Consider the following 17,194-nt stretch of genomic DNA (forward strand, 5'->3'; position numbering starts at 1 on the left):
AAAACTGAAACCTTTTTACAAGGAATCATGTTTACATTAACCACAATACCTGCGGTCAGAATGCAAACAAAAAAAACTGATAATATATGCATTGTCCTTGACTGATTGGTCCACACCAGAGACAGCCTTCCTTAGAGTCTAGTCTCATGCGGTGTTCGACCAGATAACACGAAAAGGCGCACAGCTCAAAGACAACGCACCATCAGAGTAATGAGGGCTCCTTTGCCAGTACCCAAATATAATAGGGTTTTTCTCCCCTTTTATTATTATATTTTGGTACTGGCAAAGGAGGCCTCAATGTAGATCCATGTACTGTATGGAAAAAGAGCAAGAGGAACGGGATCCCGCGATGGAAGTCCCCATGACGGACACGGAGGGCATGGCTAAAGATGAGCAGCAGGAAGGAAGAAGAAGTGCTCGGCATAAGGGGGAAAGGAAGATTGACTGCGCCAAGATGTCAGGGATGGGAGGGCAGAGAAAGAGTGGGCAGGAGTAGAGCTGCGTGGAGCAGAGTCTGTTTTCAAAGGGGGTGGGGAGAGGGGAGGGATTTAGATTGGGCGTCGCCACACCAATATTAGATAACTTATCAAATTGAAATCCGATATATGAGACCGTTCTAAACAATGTGGTTTGCAAGAGTAACCGGCGAACACGAACAAATGACCTCGCGCATGCAGAGCGTCCGGTGAATTGTTTTTAGTCGCTTGCAGTTACCAGGTCGTTCGGATAACCTCACAAAAAGGACAATTGGTTAAAATGTTGATGTTTATTATTCATACATTTATTTCTCAGAATCATGTTGGGTACTATTCGGTTGGAACAAAATTCAACAAGGGGTACAGTAGCCAAATAATGTTGAGAAACCTCTGCTCAAGAGCTCCCTCGAGTGGACTACCCTTCCGCCAACAGTGGCGAGGGCAAGTAATTGCAGGGATGCGCCTCTACCCCGCAGTATTTGCCCGAGAAACGAGGACACGTGTCGTGATAGGGCCCCCCGTGCGGTTTGTGCGTTCGCCGGAAAAGCGGTCACCAGGGTTCTCTGACTTTCCCCCGAACCGGCCACGCCACAAGGTTTCTTCATTGCGAGGCCAGCAAGGGAGCCACTGGAGGCCACCCCCCGACAATAAACAACAAGAGAGAACAGCCACCACCACCATCATCACCATTGTGCTGCTGCCATAGGTGTCACCCATACGGTTTACCCCGTATTCTTGTACAGGGAAATTGAGTTTGCAGGTCCATTTGGCGTACAACCCTTTCAATACGGGCAAAACTAAATTATTGTCTATTTGTTTGTGTTTCTCCCCTGTGATGGGACTTTGTAGAATGAATGTTGAGGTTTATAAGGGCACGGGGTGACAAATACAGTCTGAATTGGCCTGTAATAAGGGAGGGCATTAACAGGGAGTTGACTTTCCAGGTCTGCTGGTGTCAAACCCACGATGGTTTCAAATGTGTGGCGGACCCCTCGTCCCACCGGTGAAGTCTTATCGGCGAAAGAGCCCCCCCCCCACCCCCTCTTGTAAAAACTCACACTGCGATAACCGATTATAAACCGGTAACCGATTATAAACCGGTAACCAAATCGAGACCGGTACTGATTAGAGACCGGTAACCGATTAAAAACCGGTAACCAAATCGAGACTGGCAACCGAGTAGAGACCGGTAACCCATTATAAACCGGTAACCGATTAGAGACCGGTAACCGGTTCGCGGATCGAGGCGCTGGGCGTGGCCGCAACTCGGTGACCCCCGCGAGCCACGCCCCCCGCCGGGGTCACCCCGCACTCCTCTGCGGCCTCTCGCCGAGTGCGCGTCGCGCTCATCGCTCAACAACCTCCCGGGCTCACACGGCTCCCTCGTGCCTCCCGACTCCGCGGGGCCGCTACTGCTGCTGCTGTTGTTTGGTTCGCCGTCGACAGCGATGGTTTTCTTTGTTTTCCCCCGAGAAAGAGGAGCCGCCGTGATGATGTGAAGATGTGAAGCGCGCGCGCGGTACGTGCGGTGCCGCTCGCTACCATCCACTCCGACACCCTCGTCTCCTCCTCCTCTCTCGTTCTCCCTACTCCACTATCTCCTCCACCCTCTCATGTCAACTCTCCTCCACCCTCTCCTCTTACGTCCTCTCTCTTCCACTCCTCCCTCGTTCTCTCTACTCCACTACCTCCTCTTCTCCACTGTCTCCACTTTCTCGTCCTCTCTCCTGGCAGCCGCCTCTCTCCTCATCTTACTCTCACCACTCTCATCGTCTTCAGCTTTACCCACGCTCCGTGTTCTATTCTCCACTCCTCCCTGCCCCTCACCCCTCTCTCCTGTTCCCACTCTCTCCTCTCACCCCCCATTGTTCTCTCATCAACTCCTCATGCTTCACGCTGGCCACTGTGTGGGAGAGTGAAGGGAGTGGAGGCCCAGGACCGGTTCACATATTACTGCCACTAACGTTAGCCCTGATTGGGACGACAACTCGGATCACCAGGTTCACTCCGCAGTCGACTAAACCAACGTTCCCAAAGCAGAGCAGAACTCTAGAATCAATGTAATGTATCATCGGCAACCTGCACGGTTATGTGGTTGTTGCTTTTGGGTGTCTCTGGGATGTGTTAAATTCCGACCTCTTAATAACTCCTCACCAATAATAGGAACGCCGCTAAGGTCACACTGCTTCGAATGTACAGCAGAAACAACAACGTGGGAGTTCTCATGGCTGACATGTCTTGCGAATTGTTTTTAACAAGTATAACGTGCTTACCCACTCCTACTGGAGATCTCTGAGCAAATACCTTTATAGCTCATCGGATTCCTCCAGTATTAATACTCTCGTATTCATTTGATGGCCATCTGAGATCATCAACAACACAGGAGCTGTCATCCTGTAGTTTAACCACCGGTGGATCGAGTCTCGGTTATAATTAATGACACCAGGCTTCGGCACCTTGACTGGACGAATCCACTGATTGATTGACAGCACTGCTGAGTGGTGGGGGGATATTTGACGACACTTCACCACGCCTGGTCCGCTGCGTGTTGGTGGCGATTTTAGACGTGGGAGCATGGAGGTTACAGTACGTACGTGTACAGTACAAACATGTTTTACTTGTACTGCCCTCTGCTGTCCAAAACGTCGCCCGGGTGCTGACACTAATGGGATAAATATATCCCATTGTGGACGAGATGGGGTTTTTTTTATGAACGTGGCGTCACGGGATCCTGAACGTCCGCTGTGGTATCACTGCCAACATCGGTGGTGTATATCTGAACTGATCCCTCGAGGTCAACTCAGCCAAGAAAAGAAACGAGTACCTGGTGCAATGTGGAAGCGTCAGAATTGGGGAGACAAAGGTGGCCTGGCACGGTGTTGGCCACTCTCACCCCCTCGTGTGCCGTGCCGGCCTAGTACAGAGACTTACGAACTTTCAGAGAAACGAACAAATCTGTCCGTATGTCCAGTTGCCTGTTTGGACCGAGAGTTGAAAGTTCAACCGGCCCGCGAAATAGATGGCGGTGGTGGCATCTACATCTACAGAACGTGAAGAACCAGTGGCATCTACATCTGCAGAGAGATTATACCACTTTAAGGCCATTCTCCGTGTTTAGTGTACATGCCGTACAGCATTTCAGGAATCGAGCGGAGGAAAGTTGGACTTACGAACAGTACACTGGAACCTATCTCGTTCGTAAGTAGAGGAGTCTCTGTACAGTATAATGGTAAGAAAATCCCTGTAAACCACAAATGTGTACAAATAACAGGGTCCCTGCAATTCATCACGGAAAACTGGTTTTACTGTCACAAAGTTATTGTTTTTTGCATATGCAGTTTTGTGTAGGAATATAATTGTACAGATATATTTTGAATGGACATAATATACTGCTTCCCATGGCTTTGGTTGTATTAATATTAGTTTCAGTAACCTTATAGTTTTAGCAAATTCAAAATGTGAAGGTGTAGCCCCTCTAAAGTATTTTGGTCTACTCTTCTCCAATGGACAGATATCTTGAAAGAAGTGGGAGTAACCCATACCCCACTACACGACTAACTTTGGTGTACCCATTTATCTATATATATAAAATCGCAAGTCTGTCTGTGTGTGTGTCTGTGTGTGTGTCTGTCTGTGTGTCGCCGGACCATACACAGTTTCATTGGACGAAATGTGAGGGATTTGCGAGACACGATTGGTCCGTTTGGTTTTCCACGGCGGTTGCCCCTGGCAACGGGTAGCGACACGTTCGCTGCGGGGTGGACGCCATTTTTAATTCCCGTAAAAAATATACGCACGCATTAACACGCGACTGAGGTAAATTCATCAAAGTTTCACGTCCTCTTCACTCCCCTCCCACCCCGATGTGTGCAATTACTATTATAGGGTCGGTAGATAATAAAATTATAGCGATTACACAGTATTATTGTAGCGCGGGGGGGGGGGGGGGGAACGGCACCCGTACCCAGCCTCAGCCGGTTGGGCAATTTAGGCGAGGCCGGAGGCTCTGCACGGTACTAGGCCTCGACACCCACCACACGACTCTGAGGTAAATTCATCAAAGTTTCACGTCCTCTTCACTCCCCCCCCCCACCACAATGTGTGCAATTACTATTATAGGGTCGGTAGATAATAAAATTATAGCGATTAGACAATATTATTGTAGCGCGGGGGGGGGGGGGGTAACGGCCCCTGTACCCAGCCTCAGCCGAGTGGGCAATTTAGGCGAGGCCGGAGGCTCTGCACGGTACTAGGCCTCGACACCCCACCACACTATAGGCCGTACATATTACTGCACAGCGGCCCAGGAGATCGTGGCTGGGGGGGGGGGCAGGGGTAGCAGCCCATCTGTGTATATATGTAAGGTTATACTGGTAGGAACGAAGTGGACCAGACCACCAATAGATTAATGCCCTCGCCGCGTTTGTCCGTCCGTCCGCGTTTGTCCGTCCGTCCGTGTATCAACATCGCCCCCTACTGCAAACACTTGGCATGACCCTGTCCGACAAGATGGCCGCCCGCTCCCCCTGCGATCTGTGAATGAAACATGATGGCCGTCGCTTCCGGCGCATCACGGCAAAACTTTAAACTTCGCTTCAAAATTACTTTACTGAAACGCAGCACGTTTATTTAAAAAATTACTTTACTGAAACGCAGCACGTTTTTTTAACACAGAGACAAGAAACATTTATTAACACAGAGACGAGATACATTTAATCGCCTTATTTGTGCACGAAAAGCACGGCGCGAGGCCTAGTGCGGCAGGCTTCGCGAGGCCTAGTGCGGCAGGCTTATTAACACAGAGATGAAACGCAGCACGTTTATTTAAAAAAAATTTACTTTACTGAAACGCAGCACGTTTTTATAACACAGAGACAAGAAACATTTATTAACACAGAGACGAGATACATTTAATCGCCTTATTTGTGCACGAAAAGCACGGCGCGAGGCCTAGTGCGGCAGGCTTCGCGAGGCCTAGTGCGGCAGGCTTATTAACACAGAGATGAAACGCAGCACGTTTATTGTTGTTGTTGTGCATATTGGCAGTGGTGCCTGACTCGGCTGAATCTGCAGCCCGGCAGCGGCAGAGCAGAGGCAGCGAGAGGCCTCGTCGCTGCTGCTATTCACTCGCTTATAGTTCTACCGTGTTCACTACATCTCTGTCGTGTTCACTACATCTGCTGTGTTCACTACATCTCTGCCGTGTTCACTATCATCTCTACATCTCTGTCGTGTTCACTACATCTCTGTCGTGTTCACTATCATTTCTACATCTCTGTCGTGTTCACTATATCTCTGTCGTGTTCACTATCATCTCTACATCTCTGTCGTGTTCACTACATCTCTGCCGTGTTCACCACATCTCTGCCGTGTTCACCACATCTCTGCCGTGTTCACCACATCTCTGCCGTGTTCACTACATCTCTGCCGTGTTCACTACATCTCTGCCGTGTTCACTACATCTGCTGTATTCACTACATCTCTGCCGTGTTCACTATCATCTCTACATCTCTGTCGTGTTCACTATATCTCTGTCGTGTTCACTATCATCTCTACATCTCTGTTGTGTTCACTACATCTCTGCCGTGTTCACCACATCTCTGCCGTGTTCACCACATCTCTGCCGTGTTCACCACATCTCTGCCGTGTTCACCACATCTCTGCCGTGTTCACTACATCTCTGTCGTGTTCACTACATCGTATTCACACGCAAGTATTTCTACTTGTGCTGCAATCTTTGATTATTTAGCTGCTGGCTGCATGTTTGGTGGCGATGCTACCGTTATAGCAGCACCAACTGCGGTTGGTTCTGGGTCCATGGAAACGACGCTTTTCACTGCGAGTTTGTAAAGGGTTCCAGCAGCAAATACGGTCTCTGTTTCAGCAAGCATCTTTTCAACATGGGCGTCCAGACAACCATTGGGGTCTTCAAAGTCGTGGTTGTTTTCGGTATCCATGTCGTGCGCGCGAATAAAAACTCGAAGTGCCAAACAAACACTGCTCAATGTAGTACTGTTATATGAATATGCCAAACGCCCGTTTATTCAACTCTATGTAGACGACATAAAATGCACCAAGGTGCCGTTTATTCCCTCTATTTTATTTCACCTTTATACTAGTAAATGCATTCGAGTTTCCCCATCTAAGGTCAATTAATCTCAGATGTGATCGTTTGGAAATGAAAGACTACGAGTCTTTAAATCTCACAGCGTTTCTTGTCAAAACAAACACTTTTAATTAACGTTACACTAGAATACAGTAATTTTTTCTTTAACTCCTCTATACCCGGTCGATATCCCTGTACCGGTACTAAGTATTATTCCTACCAGCCCACCCCACAGGGTCCTGTTTAAGAAATATATTTTTCACCCGGGCAACGCCGGGTACTTATGCTAGTATACTATAAGCGGGAAGTGCCCGGGGGAAAAATAGATTTTAAAAAAACTTCTCAAAGCTTAAAAACATAACAAACAAATGAAAAGAAAACTTTTATCATTACCTCATTAATTATAATTCAAATAAAACCCAACGCGCGGTGGAAAAAAAACTTACGCTCGCGCGCCAAGATTCAATTCTTGAAATCGCGCAAAGAACTTGAAGGTTGTGGATTTCTTTGGATACGGCCTATTCCCGTTTAATGGATACCACAAACGCTCACCAGATATCGATTATCGCCAGTCCTGTATGCGGGTTGACGCCACACACTTAATGGTCATTTCCCCCCCCCCCCCCCCAAAATACAAAAAAATATTCTAATTTATACTTTTTGCATTGTGTATAGTCTGGAAACTACCCACATGCCAAATTTCAAGTTTGTTGCATGTCGGGAAGTATGCTAAACATTTAGAACAGACACACATATTCACAAATTTCCCTTTTATATATAGATAGATTGTATGGACAGAGGTGTGTGGATTCAAGAGACTTTGACTGTTGTTGCAACTCCCATGCTTGGAGATCAAACCTGGGCCCTCTGGATTGCAAGTCCAGTGTGCAAATTGACACCTACACACAACATGCGTAGACAGAGGTAGGTGTCAAATCTATGAATAATCTTTGTTTTTTTATTGTTGAAGGTAAAACACTTGCGACTGGAACCTCTGGCTGCCTAAGCTGCGTCCTGTCACCGCTTGCCGTACGAATTGTAATTTTGAAAAGGTAAGTTAGCTTTGCGTATTGTACATTGTTGTGCTATTTTTGGTTTTTCACATTTTACTGAACGCTTAAGTAGAAATACTGTCATCCACACACAATGGTTGAGAAGATTTTCTGGGATTGTATGACACTACGGGCCATTTTTACCTGTGGCACGGCATCACCACGCCCCTGTGACATCTGCACTGTGTAATGCAGGATGTAACGCCTGGTGTTGCTGCTTAAAAAAAATAAACTCGTCCAATGTTGACCAAACGTATTAAATGTTAATCAACCTCAGTTGCTTGCTCACCTGCGTACAGTTTGTTCTCCTATAACGCCGCGTGTTTTCATGACATGAATTTGATCTAACGCGATTAATGTATTGGGGAACACATAGTTTGTAACACGGATGCGAATTGGATATAACGCGATTCAGTGAACAGAACTACGTCGCACGAGTCGGAATAAGCAGTAGTACGGCTGCCTCGGCATAGCATCATCATCTCATTACTACCAATATTCGTTCGTTAGTTTCTCAATCCGCTTGTCCTGGTGAGGGTCGCGGCGGCAGCATGTTGAGTTGGGCGGTCCAGACCTCCCTTTCCCTGGCGATGAACTCCAGCTATTCCTGGGGAATTCCCAGGCGTTCCCACGCCAGCCGAGCGACATAGTCCCGCCAGAGCGTCCTGAGCTGGCGCCGGGCTCTTCGCCCAGTACCAATATTTGTCAAAAGTTGGAAATCGACTGCTTGCCACAGATTGACTGGAATGACCCTATCCCTGAAGTGATCGAAACGTCGTGATTTTGTTATTATTTTAATTATTTTTTCTATTTACGTGGCTTTACCGAAAAACCCAAAGAATATGAATCCCTGCAGTCACGAAAGCTTTAAGTCAAGATTCATACCAAACATTGTTTTAAGAGTAAAAAGACAAAAGTGAAGTTTGGAAAGATGGCACGATTACGTTATAATGTCATGGTGATGGGCTTGCCTCTCCTTGGTTGTCGGTGTACGAAAGGTCACATGAAGGTGTCAAGCACTGTGGCGATGTGGCAAGACTGGCTGCTGGTGGCGCTGTCACTGTTGCTGACCATCTCGTGTGTTGTTGCGTTCATGCTGTGCGGTACGTGATTCATTCCTTACAAGGAATATTTTTTTTTTACGTAAGTTGTTTAGCATTTGTTGGGAACGTGTTTTCATGGCCAGGTAGATCGAGTGGCTCGCAGTCAGAGAGTTGAGAATTTAAATCCTGGTGGGCGGTGTACTCAGCCAATCATCCCTCTGGGGGTTGATAAAGTGGGTACCACGTTGTGGCGAAGTTAACAGTGGTTGTCGCACGTGTTTAGTTTGTTGTCCTTCCCCCATACCTCTGATTAGCACGGTTGGCTACGTATTTTTCGAAAGAAGTTCGATATACATATGTATGAACGCTTGCCCTCCATAGGAATGTGGAATTTCTACCATTGCTTCAGAGCTGTAAACAGCAGATAAGCCTGCTACAATGCTCAAATCACTTTAGCTTTTTTGTTTGTGTATTATTGCCTATTGTGGCAACAACACATCACATGGCAACATCCCAAATACCTAAATAGACTCCAGCATACAAGAAAATGATATTTTTTATTGTACATTTCATATAGGTATTGTTTTTGGAACAACGATGATATGTACAACTCAAAATAAATGGGAATAAGGTTCTACATCTATACAACATTTGTTTTATATTTAAGTAATGTTTTTGTAATTCTTTCACTACTAGCCTTTTGCCCGTCAAAGGACGGGTGTATTTCAGTAAATCTGAAACTCACGTGACGTGAGGGTTCTGCCTTTGTAGTGAGGGTTGGAAGTTGATGTCGAGGAGGGGGGAGGAGGCACCTCGGCCCCCCATGTGGAGTGACATCAGCCGATAATTATTATGAATGGGGGGGGTGTCCATTTGGATGACGTCACCTGCTCATGATTATTAATGAGGGGGGAGGCTGCTCCATGTGGAGTGGCGTCACATACTCATGATTATTAATGAGGAGGTGTGGGGGGGTGTCCATGTTGAGGACGTCACCTGCTCATGAATATTAATGAGCAGGGCAGGGCTGGTCAATGGTGGAGTGACGTCACGAGCATTAAGGACAGACATTCCTGGGTGATTATAGTCGGTATTTTAGGCTCAATGAGGGGTTATCAAACTTTAAACTCGGAACCTTTTATGCACCCGAATATCGTGGTAAAGGGGCGAGGGAAGGGACATTGTAGCCTTGGCACTTTTATTGATTACTGGCCAAAATTCGGACCTCAAAGTTTGAGAAACATGGTTATACGGGTATAAAGTGGCATCTAGACACGATGTATTATATTATCTCAATATCAAAATCAAAATATTGATACTGGAGGAATCCGATGAGCTATACATTTTCACAGATGTCCAGTAGAGGCAAGTAAGAACATTACAACAACAAACAATACAAAAACATGATAGTAGTGCACAGTACAAGAAAGGTAAAATTACCCAAACACACATACAAATAAAACTAAATCATCCTTATCCTACCAGGCAAATCCCACTGAGGTATTAACTTATTTTTCAGAAGCGATCTGGCCACAAATGATACCTCAACAAAGTGGCTTACCATTTGGACATTTATAGCAGCAAAATCTAAATAATATCAATGCATGTTTCTAAATGTGGAGGGGAAAACCGGAGGACCCAGAGAAAAAAATCCACGTGACCACGGGGAGAACATGGATTCTGTACTTGGGTTCTGTACAGTTTTTAGTTGAATGCTTTTGATGTAAATGTTTGGCTTCTACCGAAGTTTACCTGAATGGTCCTTCATGTACATGTAGTCAGGATATCATTGTCATGTTTATATTTGCAGAGTATCTGTATACATCTGTGCTTTTTTCATTAGTATTGGAGATATTTATTGGCTACCATATCCGTGGTTTGGTGTTTAGTGTGTACTGTTGATGTTATGGTCTAACTAAGCAAGTGCATGTACATTGTTGTGTGCGTGTGTTTTGGTGGAAATTCGTGTATGAATGTGTCAGTAAACGTATCTTTCTACGTCTCCATGTTGTCTCACTTAGGGTGGTATGTGGTGTGGAAACTTTTCCTCTCCAAGTTCAAGTTCCTGCGCGAGATTGTGGGAGAGACGCAGGCGCAGACGCAAGCCAAGCTGCGTGCGCCCGCCGAGGATAGCCCGACTGCACACGCGAAAGCTCGACACAGAGTCAGCTTCGAACACAGCGCTGCTCCTCCCATGCACAGCACGTACAGCCAGGGCTATTAATAACGTCGGGGTCTTCACAGCACCACATCATACCGTGCATATATCAAGCTGCTCAAGTACTGTAACAACGTGTGCAAAACCTTGAACACAGAATGTACAACAATCTGTTTCATATTATGCATATTCATGGTGCCTACCTTGCTTAAGTCGGCCGCACATTAGGGGCAATAAGGTCAAAGTGGCTCGTTTTGTAAGCCACTAAAAAATTTCCTGCCATAAATCGCCTCTTCTGCGCAGTATTCACTTTCATTATGAGACACCCTGACAAATATGACACTTATTTAATTTGGTGAATTACAAGCAGACTGCTTTTGTAAAAAATTGTTTCCAGCTGAATTGCATAGCGAGATATTTGAAAAAAATATATTTTTAATATTTAGCTATGTAATAAATATATTAAGGTTTCTTAATATATTTATTATACGTGTAAGCAAACTGTAAAAGGTTTTTAAATCGTGATTCGGCAATCGTGTACTAATTCAGTCGGGCAAGTGCAACATGCGACCCAGTTTTTTGTGCCCAATTTCACTCCCAAGTTTTGGTGGAGCCTGAAGCGCAAGCAAAGTTCAACAATTAATCATGAGGGGATGAGGCGAGGACATAATTCGCACCTTGTTGCTAAGATGTGGGATAACTGCCAAAAGGAGTCTCAAGCAATGAAAAGTGAACCAGGCAAAATTAACATTTACTTTCCTGTTTGCCTATCTTTGTATGAAAAACAATAATACCAAGTTGTCTCAATGTATGGCCAGCGTTAGATCCAGATCAATCGTACGTTGCCGATATCCATGCCTTGATCCATTTGTATTTTCTTCCACTGTATTTGCTTGTTCAATGAAAATGCCTTAGTTCTTTTTTAATCAGTGTTTTAAGTTATTGTCTTGAATCTATATAAAAAAGGACTTGGAAGTTGAGCATAAATCTTAACAGGATTTTATCACAAGGTGATGTCCTTGTACCTAGATTCATCCTGAGCTAACGTGAACACAATTCATTGTACTGTGGTATGCAAATGTACTTGATTTTTTTTTACCATAGCCTGTACTCCAGCTCATTGCACGGTCGTATCCGCGTGTTTAATCAAACCTCGCGGACGCTTGGGTCAGTGGGGTGGGGCGCTCTGCGAATGGTTCCCATGTGGGGAAATCCCACTGCACAAAATAACGTCAGCCAAGTGTCGTGTGTCAAAACAGCCTGTCCAAATTGCCATCACGACTCAACTGTGATACACATGTTTAAGCTACTGTGGCTCTTAACAAATGTACAGGATATACGGTACTGTATATTGTTCGTCACGCACACCCAATTGATACATTACCTATACTGTATTTGCATTTCAATGGTTGGTTGAAATGGGGATATTTAGTGATTTTTGGGTCCATAGGACTGGAGTTGAGAACCACTCATGGTTAAATAATTTACTTGGCAACCTATTTACATGGCTATAAACTTTGTTGGATTACTGGAGGATCATGTGCATCTACAGTAAAGGAAAAGCTGCAAACCTAGCAATTGATTGAACACTCAGGCTGTGATATAATTACCTCAAGTTGCACAATATTTATGTATTAACCCTACGTGTAATATGAACTACTTGGCTAACTGGTAGCCTTAACATTGTTGCAGCTGTTAAGATACTTGTAAAATGAGAATGAGTTCCAAAGTGAAGAAACAGTACATGATGTTCAGATGTGCATTTTCAAAGTCATGGATACGAATGTACATAGCTGTGGCTTTGACAAAACATTTGGCGTTCTCCTGATTTGTGCACAATGAATGGTTTGTCTGTGCGTACCTTCGGCAGCAGGTTTAATTCATGGAGGGCCATCTCCTGACAGAGCCGTGTGTCCCCGGCATTTCAAAACCATGCTTGAGCGGAGCTGTAATCCTCAGAGCAACCTCGTGTCTCCTTAAAATGTCTGGAGACAAAACCCGGACCAAACGTCCATAAGCACACAGCAGTTTGTTTTTACGGCTGATGGCAAATGAGAAATCTGCGACGAAGAATTCTTACATTGAAAAGAATTACGTGCAGTAATAACTTTAAAATAACCAATATGGCGCTTGTAATGTATTAATCTGTAGCAACTATGATTTAATGTTTATCCAGTTTATAAAAGCACCCCCTCGAACGTTTTTAATACGCAGTACATTGTAGAAGAACAGGATAAAAACAGTGTTATGCAAGAAACAGGCTCTAGTTGCATAAAGTAGCTTATCTCATAAAAAAGAAACATGCTTGGCCATTGCAGGGTTAGTTCCGGCTCATGTTGGCCAGAACTTTCTGGTGGATCGTGCAACCCATTGAGAGCTACCAAAATGGATCCCACTGCGTGGTGTATTGGCCACCGCGATGGAGTTCCACAAGGTTTAAGTCTTGGGCCTCTCAATCTCTTAATATACAACTACTGCCATGCCGGTTGCAAACCAGTGGCATATCTCGATTGATTGTCCGTTCTATCGTCATGCATTTATCGGTATCTTGGATTTGTGCTCAGATTTTCACCAGGTGATTTTTTCCAATAACTGAATCTCCTCTTGGAGGAAGAACACATTATTAAAAGTGATCGTTGGGCAGGTTTCTCTTTGCCATGAGCCTTGACAATCACCACCAAGAGCGTGTGCCCCCCCCCCTTCGCCTGCAGTGGAGCACAATTCATGATTATTGATGCAAGGCCAGTAATAGCATACATGGTATTAGAATGCAAAATAGCCATGTCCGGATAAAGATACCATGGCATGTGCAGCACTATGTAGTGCACCCCCCCCCGTGGCCTGGTGCTAGCACGTTCACCGCTTGTTGCAGAGGTTCACGGTTCGAATCCAGCGAATGCCACGATTTTACCGCAGCTGTAAACACGTTCCTTCGGAGTGGGCAGGTAGGAACTTGGTTGGACAGCGCATTCGTGCACGACAGACAAATAATCCCTGGTGGGCAGTGTGGAACCTGTCGTTCCTACCTGTATAACCGCGATATGATGACGTTCTGTCTGCGTCACACGGCCTTGACACAAGCCGAACAAGGCGGTGGGACTGACTGCCATCGAAGCCCGGGGCCACAGCAGCACCGCGTCCACGCCAGGGGGCCCTACGGCCCCTCCAGAGCACGCGGGGTCGCGGCGCTCTTGGCCCCGTGTGTGCGTGACCGCGAGCGGTGGCCCCAGCAAGAGGCTGTGTTCTCAAGCAAGTGGCCTTCCGTGTTTGTTGATAAACGAAGCTAATGGCAATATATAGTCAACCGTGTATATGTATTTTAAGGCAGTGTTATCCACGATTGTGTTGGCTTCAATGACTTCAGTGGTGATTTATTTTTCTCTGTACTGAAAAACTAATTTCTTCACATCATCATCAACCATGATCAATCCACTGCTGGATGAAGGCTTCCTCCAAGAGGCCGCTATCTTTCGTGATTATAGGAAACCAGACGAGTGGGAAGGCAGCCAGAACCGGCGCCATCAATTGCCCAAGCTCTGTGGCCCTATATTGTTAGGATATTTGACCAACTCCATTAATACGTTTTTATACATGGAACAAATAGTGGCACCTATCCCATACAGATGGAACAGCTGGAGTCCACATTTTTGCTGTCCTGGCCAGTCAGGGATACGGGAAGCAAGCGTCACGACGTTTGTGTGATCCACCAACCCTCTCTGCCCCCCACAGTGCTGGGTTACAGGCGCCCAGAGCCACCATGCCCCGGCATAACGAAGAAAACGGATCGAAAAGGTTGAAAAGCTTAGAGATGTTGCATGCTGGGAATTATACTGAGAGAAAGGTTAACTCATGGAGGTATTGGCGACATGCGCAGGTTAGAAACATCACTGAAGAAAAGTGGTCATGGCCAGAAGCGATGGACCCCGACGGTTGTTGATAATGACGGAATGGCAGCCAGAGGATAGAGGAGCGACTGGACATGTGAAAAAGCTTCATAGCTCACCGGATTCCTCCAGTATATAAATATATATTCTGATAGTACAATTCGTCCTGGAGGTGACGTACACGGTGGAGATGGAGCAATGAAATCAGCTTGTGTGCAGGTGAGTATCGTATATTTACTGATAAAGCAAAATCGGACCAACGACTCAGCAGGTGCCATGGGTTGACTGCTGTGCCAGTCTATGCGCAGGAGGTCACGGGACAGACCGAGGTCCCATGGGTTGACTGCTGTGCCAGGCTAGGTGCAGGAGGATGCCACGGGACAGACCCAGGTGCCATGGGTTGACTGCTGTGCCAGGCTAGGTGCAGGAGGAGGCCACGGGACAGACCCAGGTGCCATGGGTTGACTGCTGCGCCAGACTAGGTGCAGGAGGTCACGGGACAGACCCAGGTGCCATGGGTTGACTGCTGTGCCAGGCTAGGTGCAGGAGGAAGCCACGGGACAGACCCAGGTGCAATGGGTTAACTGCTGTGCCAGGCTAGGTGCAGAAGGAGGCCACGGGACAGACCCAGGTGCCATGTGTTGACTGCTGTGCCAGGCTAGGTGCAGGAGGAGGTCACGGGACAGACCCAGGCTCCATGGGTTGACTGCTGTGCCAGGCTAGGTGCAGGTGGAGGCCACGGGACAGACCCAGGTGCCATGAATTGACTGCTGTGCCAGGCTAGGTGCAGGAGGAGGCCACGGGACAGACCCAGGTGCCATAGGTTGACTGCTGTGCCAGGCTAGGTGCAGGAGGAGGCCACGGGACAGACCCAGGTGCCATGGGTTGACTGCTGTGCCAGACTAGGTGCAGGAGGAGGTCACGGGACAGACCCAGGTCCCATGGGTTGACTGCTGTGCCATGCTAGGTGCAGGAGGAGGTCACGGGACAGAGCCAGGTGCCACAGGTTGACTGAGATCACTGCCAGATGCAACTTGCTGCACTTTATCCGCCCGGCATTCCGCTCGTTGTTGTGAGCGTCGCTCCTCAGCCCTTTGTTGTTGCTGGAGGGCGACTGCCTCCAAACTGTCCGGTGGCAGTGTCCTTTACGAGCCTCCTTGTCCACGGACCGTGCACAAGTTGTGTGCTGCCGCAACAACAACGACAACAACAACAACACAGGTGGGGACAGCTGCCACTCGACACGGGCCCATCAGGATGCTGAGGAAGATCGGCAGGCAGCCTTCACGCGGCCCCCCTCTGTTGAGTAACGAATTCCATGAACAGGACGACTCGAACAGCGATGATCATCGATCTCTGCAACAACATCATCAGGATGCGGTGACGTGCATCGGCAGTTAGTGAATTATCATGGGACCTTTTTTGCCAGTATCAAAAATTAAAGAAAGGTTTTTACCCTTTCTGGCAATAAAACAACAGGTGTTCAGAAAGTCAACACCAAATAGATCGCCTTTTGCAAGGAATCAAGTCTGCATCGACCACACACAGTGCGTGTGGTGAACGTGCACGCAAAAATGCGCTGATAATGATGGGCGTTGTCTTTGAAACTATTTGGCCACCACCAGCAGAGACAACCGCATTCTTTAGGGCCCAGTCTGGCCATCAGTGGCAGGCCAGAGAACGCCAAGAGGCAAACAGTATAAAGGCATACTCTTTGGTTATTTCGGTAATGTCACGTAGGTAGAAAATAAAAATTTATTTTTAGGTATAAAATAAAAAATTTAGGTAGAAAATAAAATTGTATTTTTAGGCAGAAAATAAATTTTATTTTTAGGTAGAAAATAACATTTTCTTTTCTTTACCGAAAGAACCAAAGAGTATGGATCATTGCAGTCACGAAAACTTCAAATCTCGAAGGGAGTACAAAGGCAATGCAAGTATTAGAGGATGAGACCTCCTTTACCAGTGGCAAAATATAGTGATAGGTTTTTACCCTTTCAATTGGTACAAAAACTGACACCTTTATACAAGGCATCATGTTTGCAATAACCACAACACAAGCAGTCAAAATGCAAACAAAAATAAACAACTCTGATAATGGTCCAACACTACGCGCCTTTTGGCGTCATCTGGTCCAACACCAATGGAGTCTAGGCTCTAAGAAAAGCTGTCTCGGGTGTGGACCAATCAATTTCAAGGACAGTGCATATCATTATCAGAGTTGTTTCTTTTTGTTTGCATTTTGACTGCTTGTGTTGTGGTTATTGCAAACATGATGCCTTGTATAAAGGTGTCAGTTTTTGTACCAGTTGAAAGGGTAAAAACCTATCACTATTAGAGGATGACCAGCTCGGGTTGAGCAGCTATAAAGAAGGCTGTCTCTGGTGTAGGACAATCACTTTGAAAGACAATGGCAGATATTACCAGAGCATATTTGTTGGCATGTTTTGCCACAAGAAGCATGTGTGCTTAATG

The 17,194-nt window shown here is 46.3% G+C and overlaps 1 protein-coding gene across 1 annotated transcript; it reads left to right on the top strand.

The window, feature by feature from the left end:
• Window positions 1–1,788: 1,788 nt before the first annotated feature.
• SMIM13 (small integral membrane protein 13) lies at window positions 1,789–12,633 on the top strand. Its single transcript, XM_078855594.1, has 4 exons — window positions 1,789–1,995; window positions 7,553–7,634; window positions 8,633–8,737; window positions 10,699–12,633. Exons 3-4 carry the CDS (start codon window positions 8,638–8,640, stop codon window positions 10,899–10,901), a joined length of 303 nt encoding a protein of 100 aa, XP_078711720.1. The 5' UTR covers window positions 1,789–1,995; window positions 7,553–7,634; window positions 8,633–8,637; the 3' UTR covers window positions 10,902–12,633.
• Window positions 12,634–17,194: the final 4,561 nt, after the last annotated feature.

Source organism: Lampetra fluviatilis, chromosome 4 (genome assembly GCF_964198595.1).
Source record: "Lampetra fluviatilis chromosome 4, kcLamFluv1.1, whole genome shotgun sequence".
In the NCBI taxonomy this organism is placed as follows: Eukaryota; Metazoa; Chordata; class Hyperoartia; order Petromyzontiformes; family Petromyzontidae; genus Lampetra; species Lampetra fluviatilis.

Coding starts and splice junctions, on each gene's coding strand:
- SMIM13 (XM_078855594.1), top strand. CDS start 8,638: ATGAAGGTGTCAAGCACTGTGGCGATGTGGCAAGACTGGCTGCTGGTG. Junction 8,738..10,698: donor TGTTGCGTTCATGCTGTGCG/GTACGTGATTCA, acceptor TGTCTCACTTAG/GGTGGTATGTGGTGTGGAAA.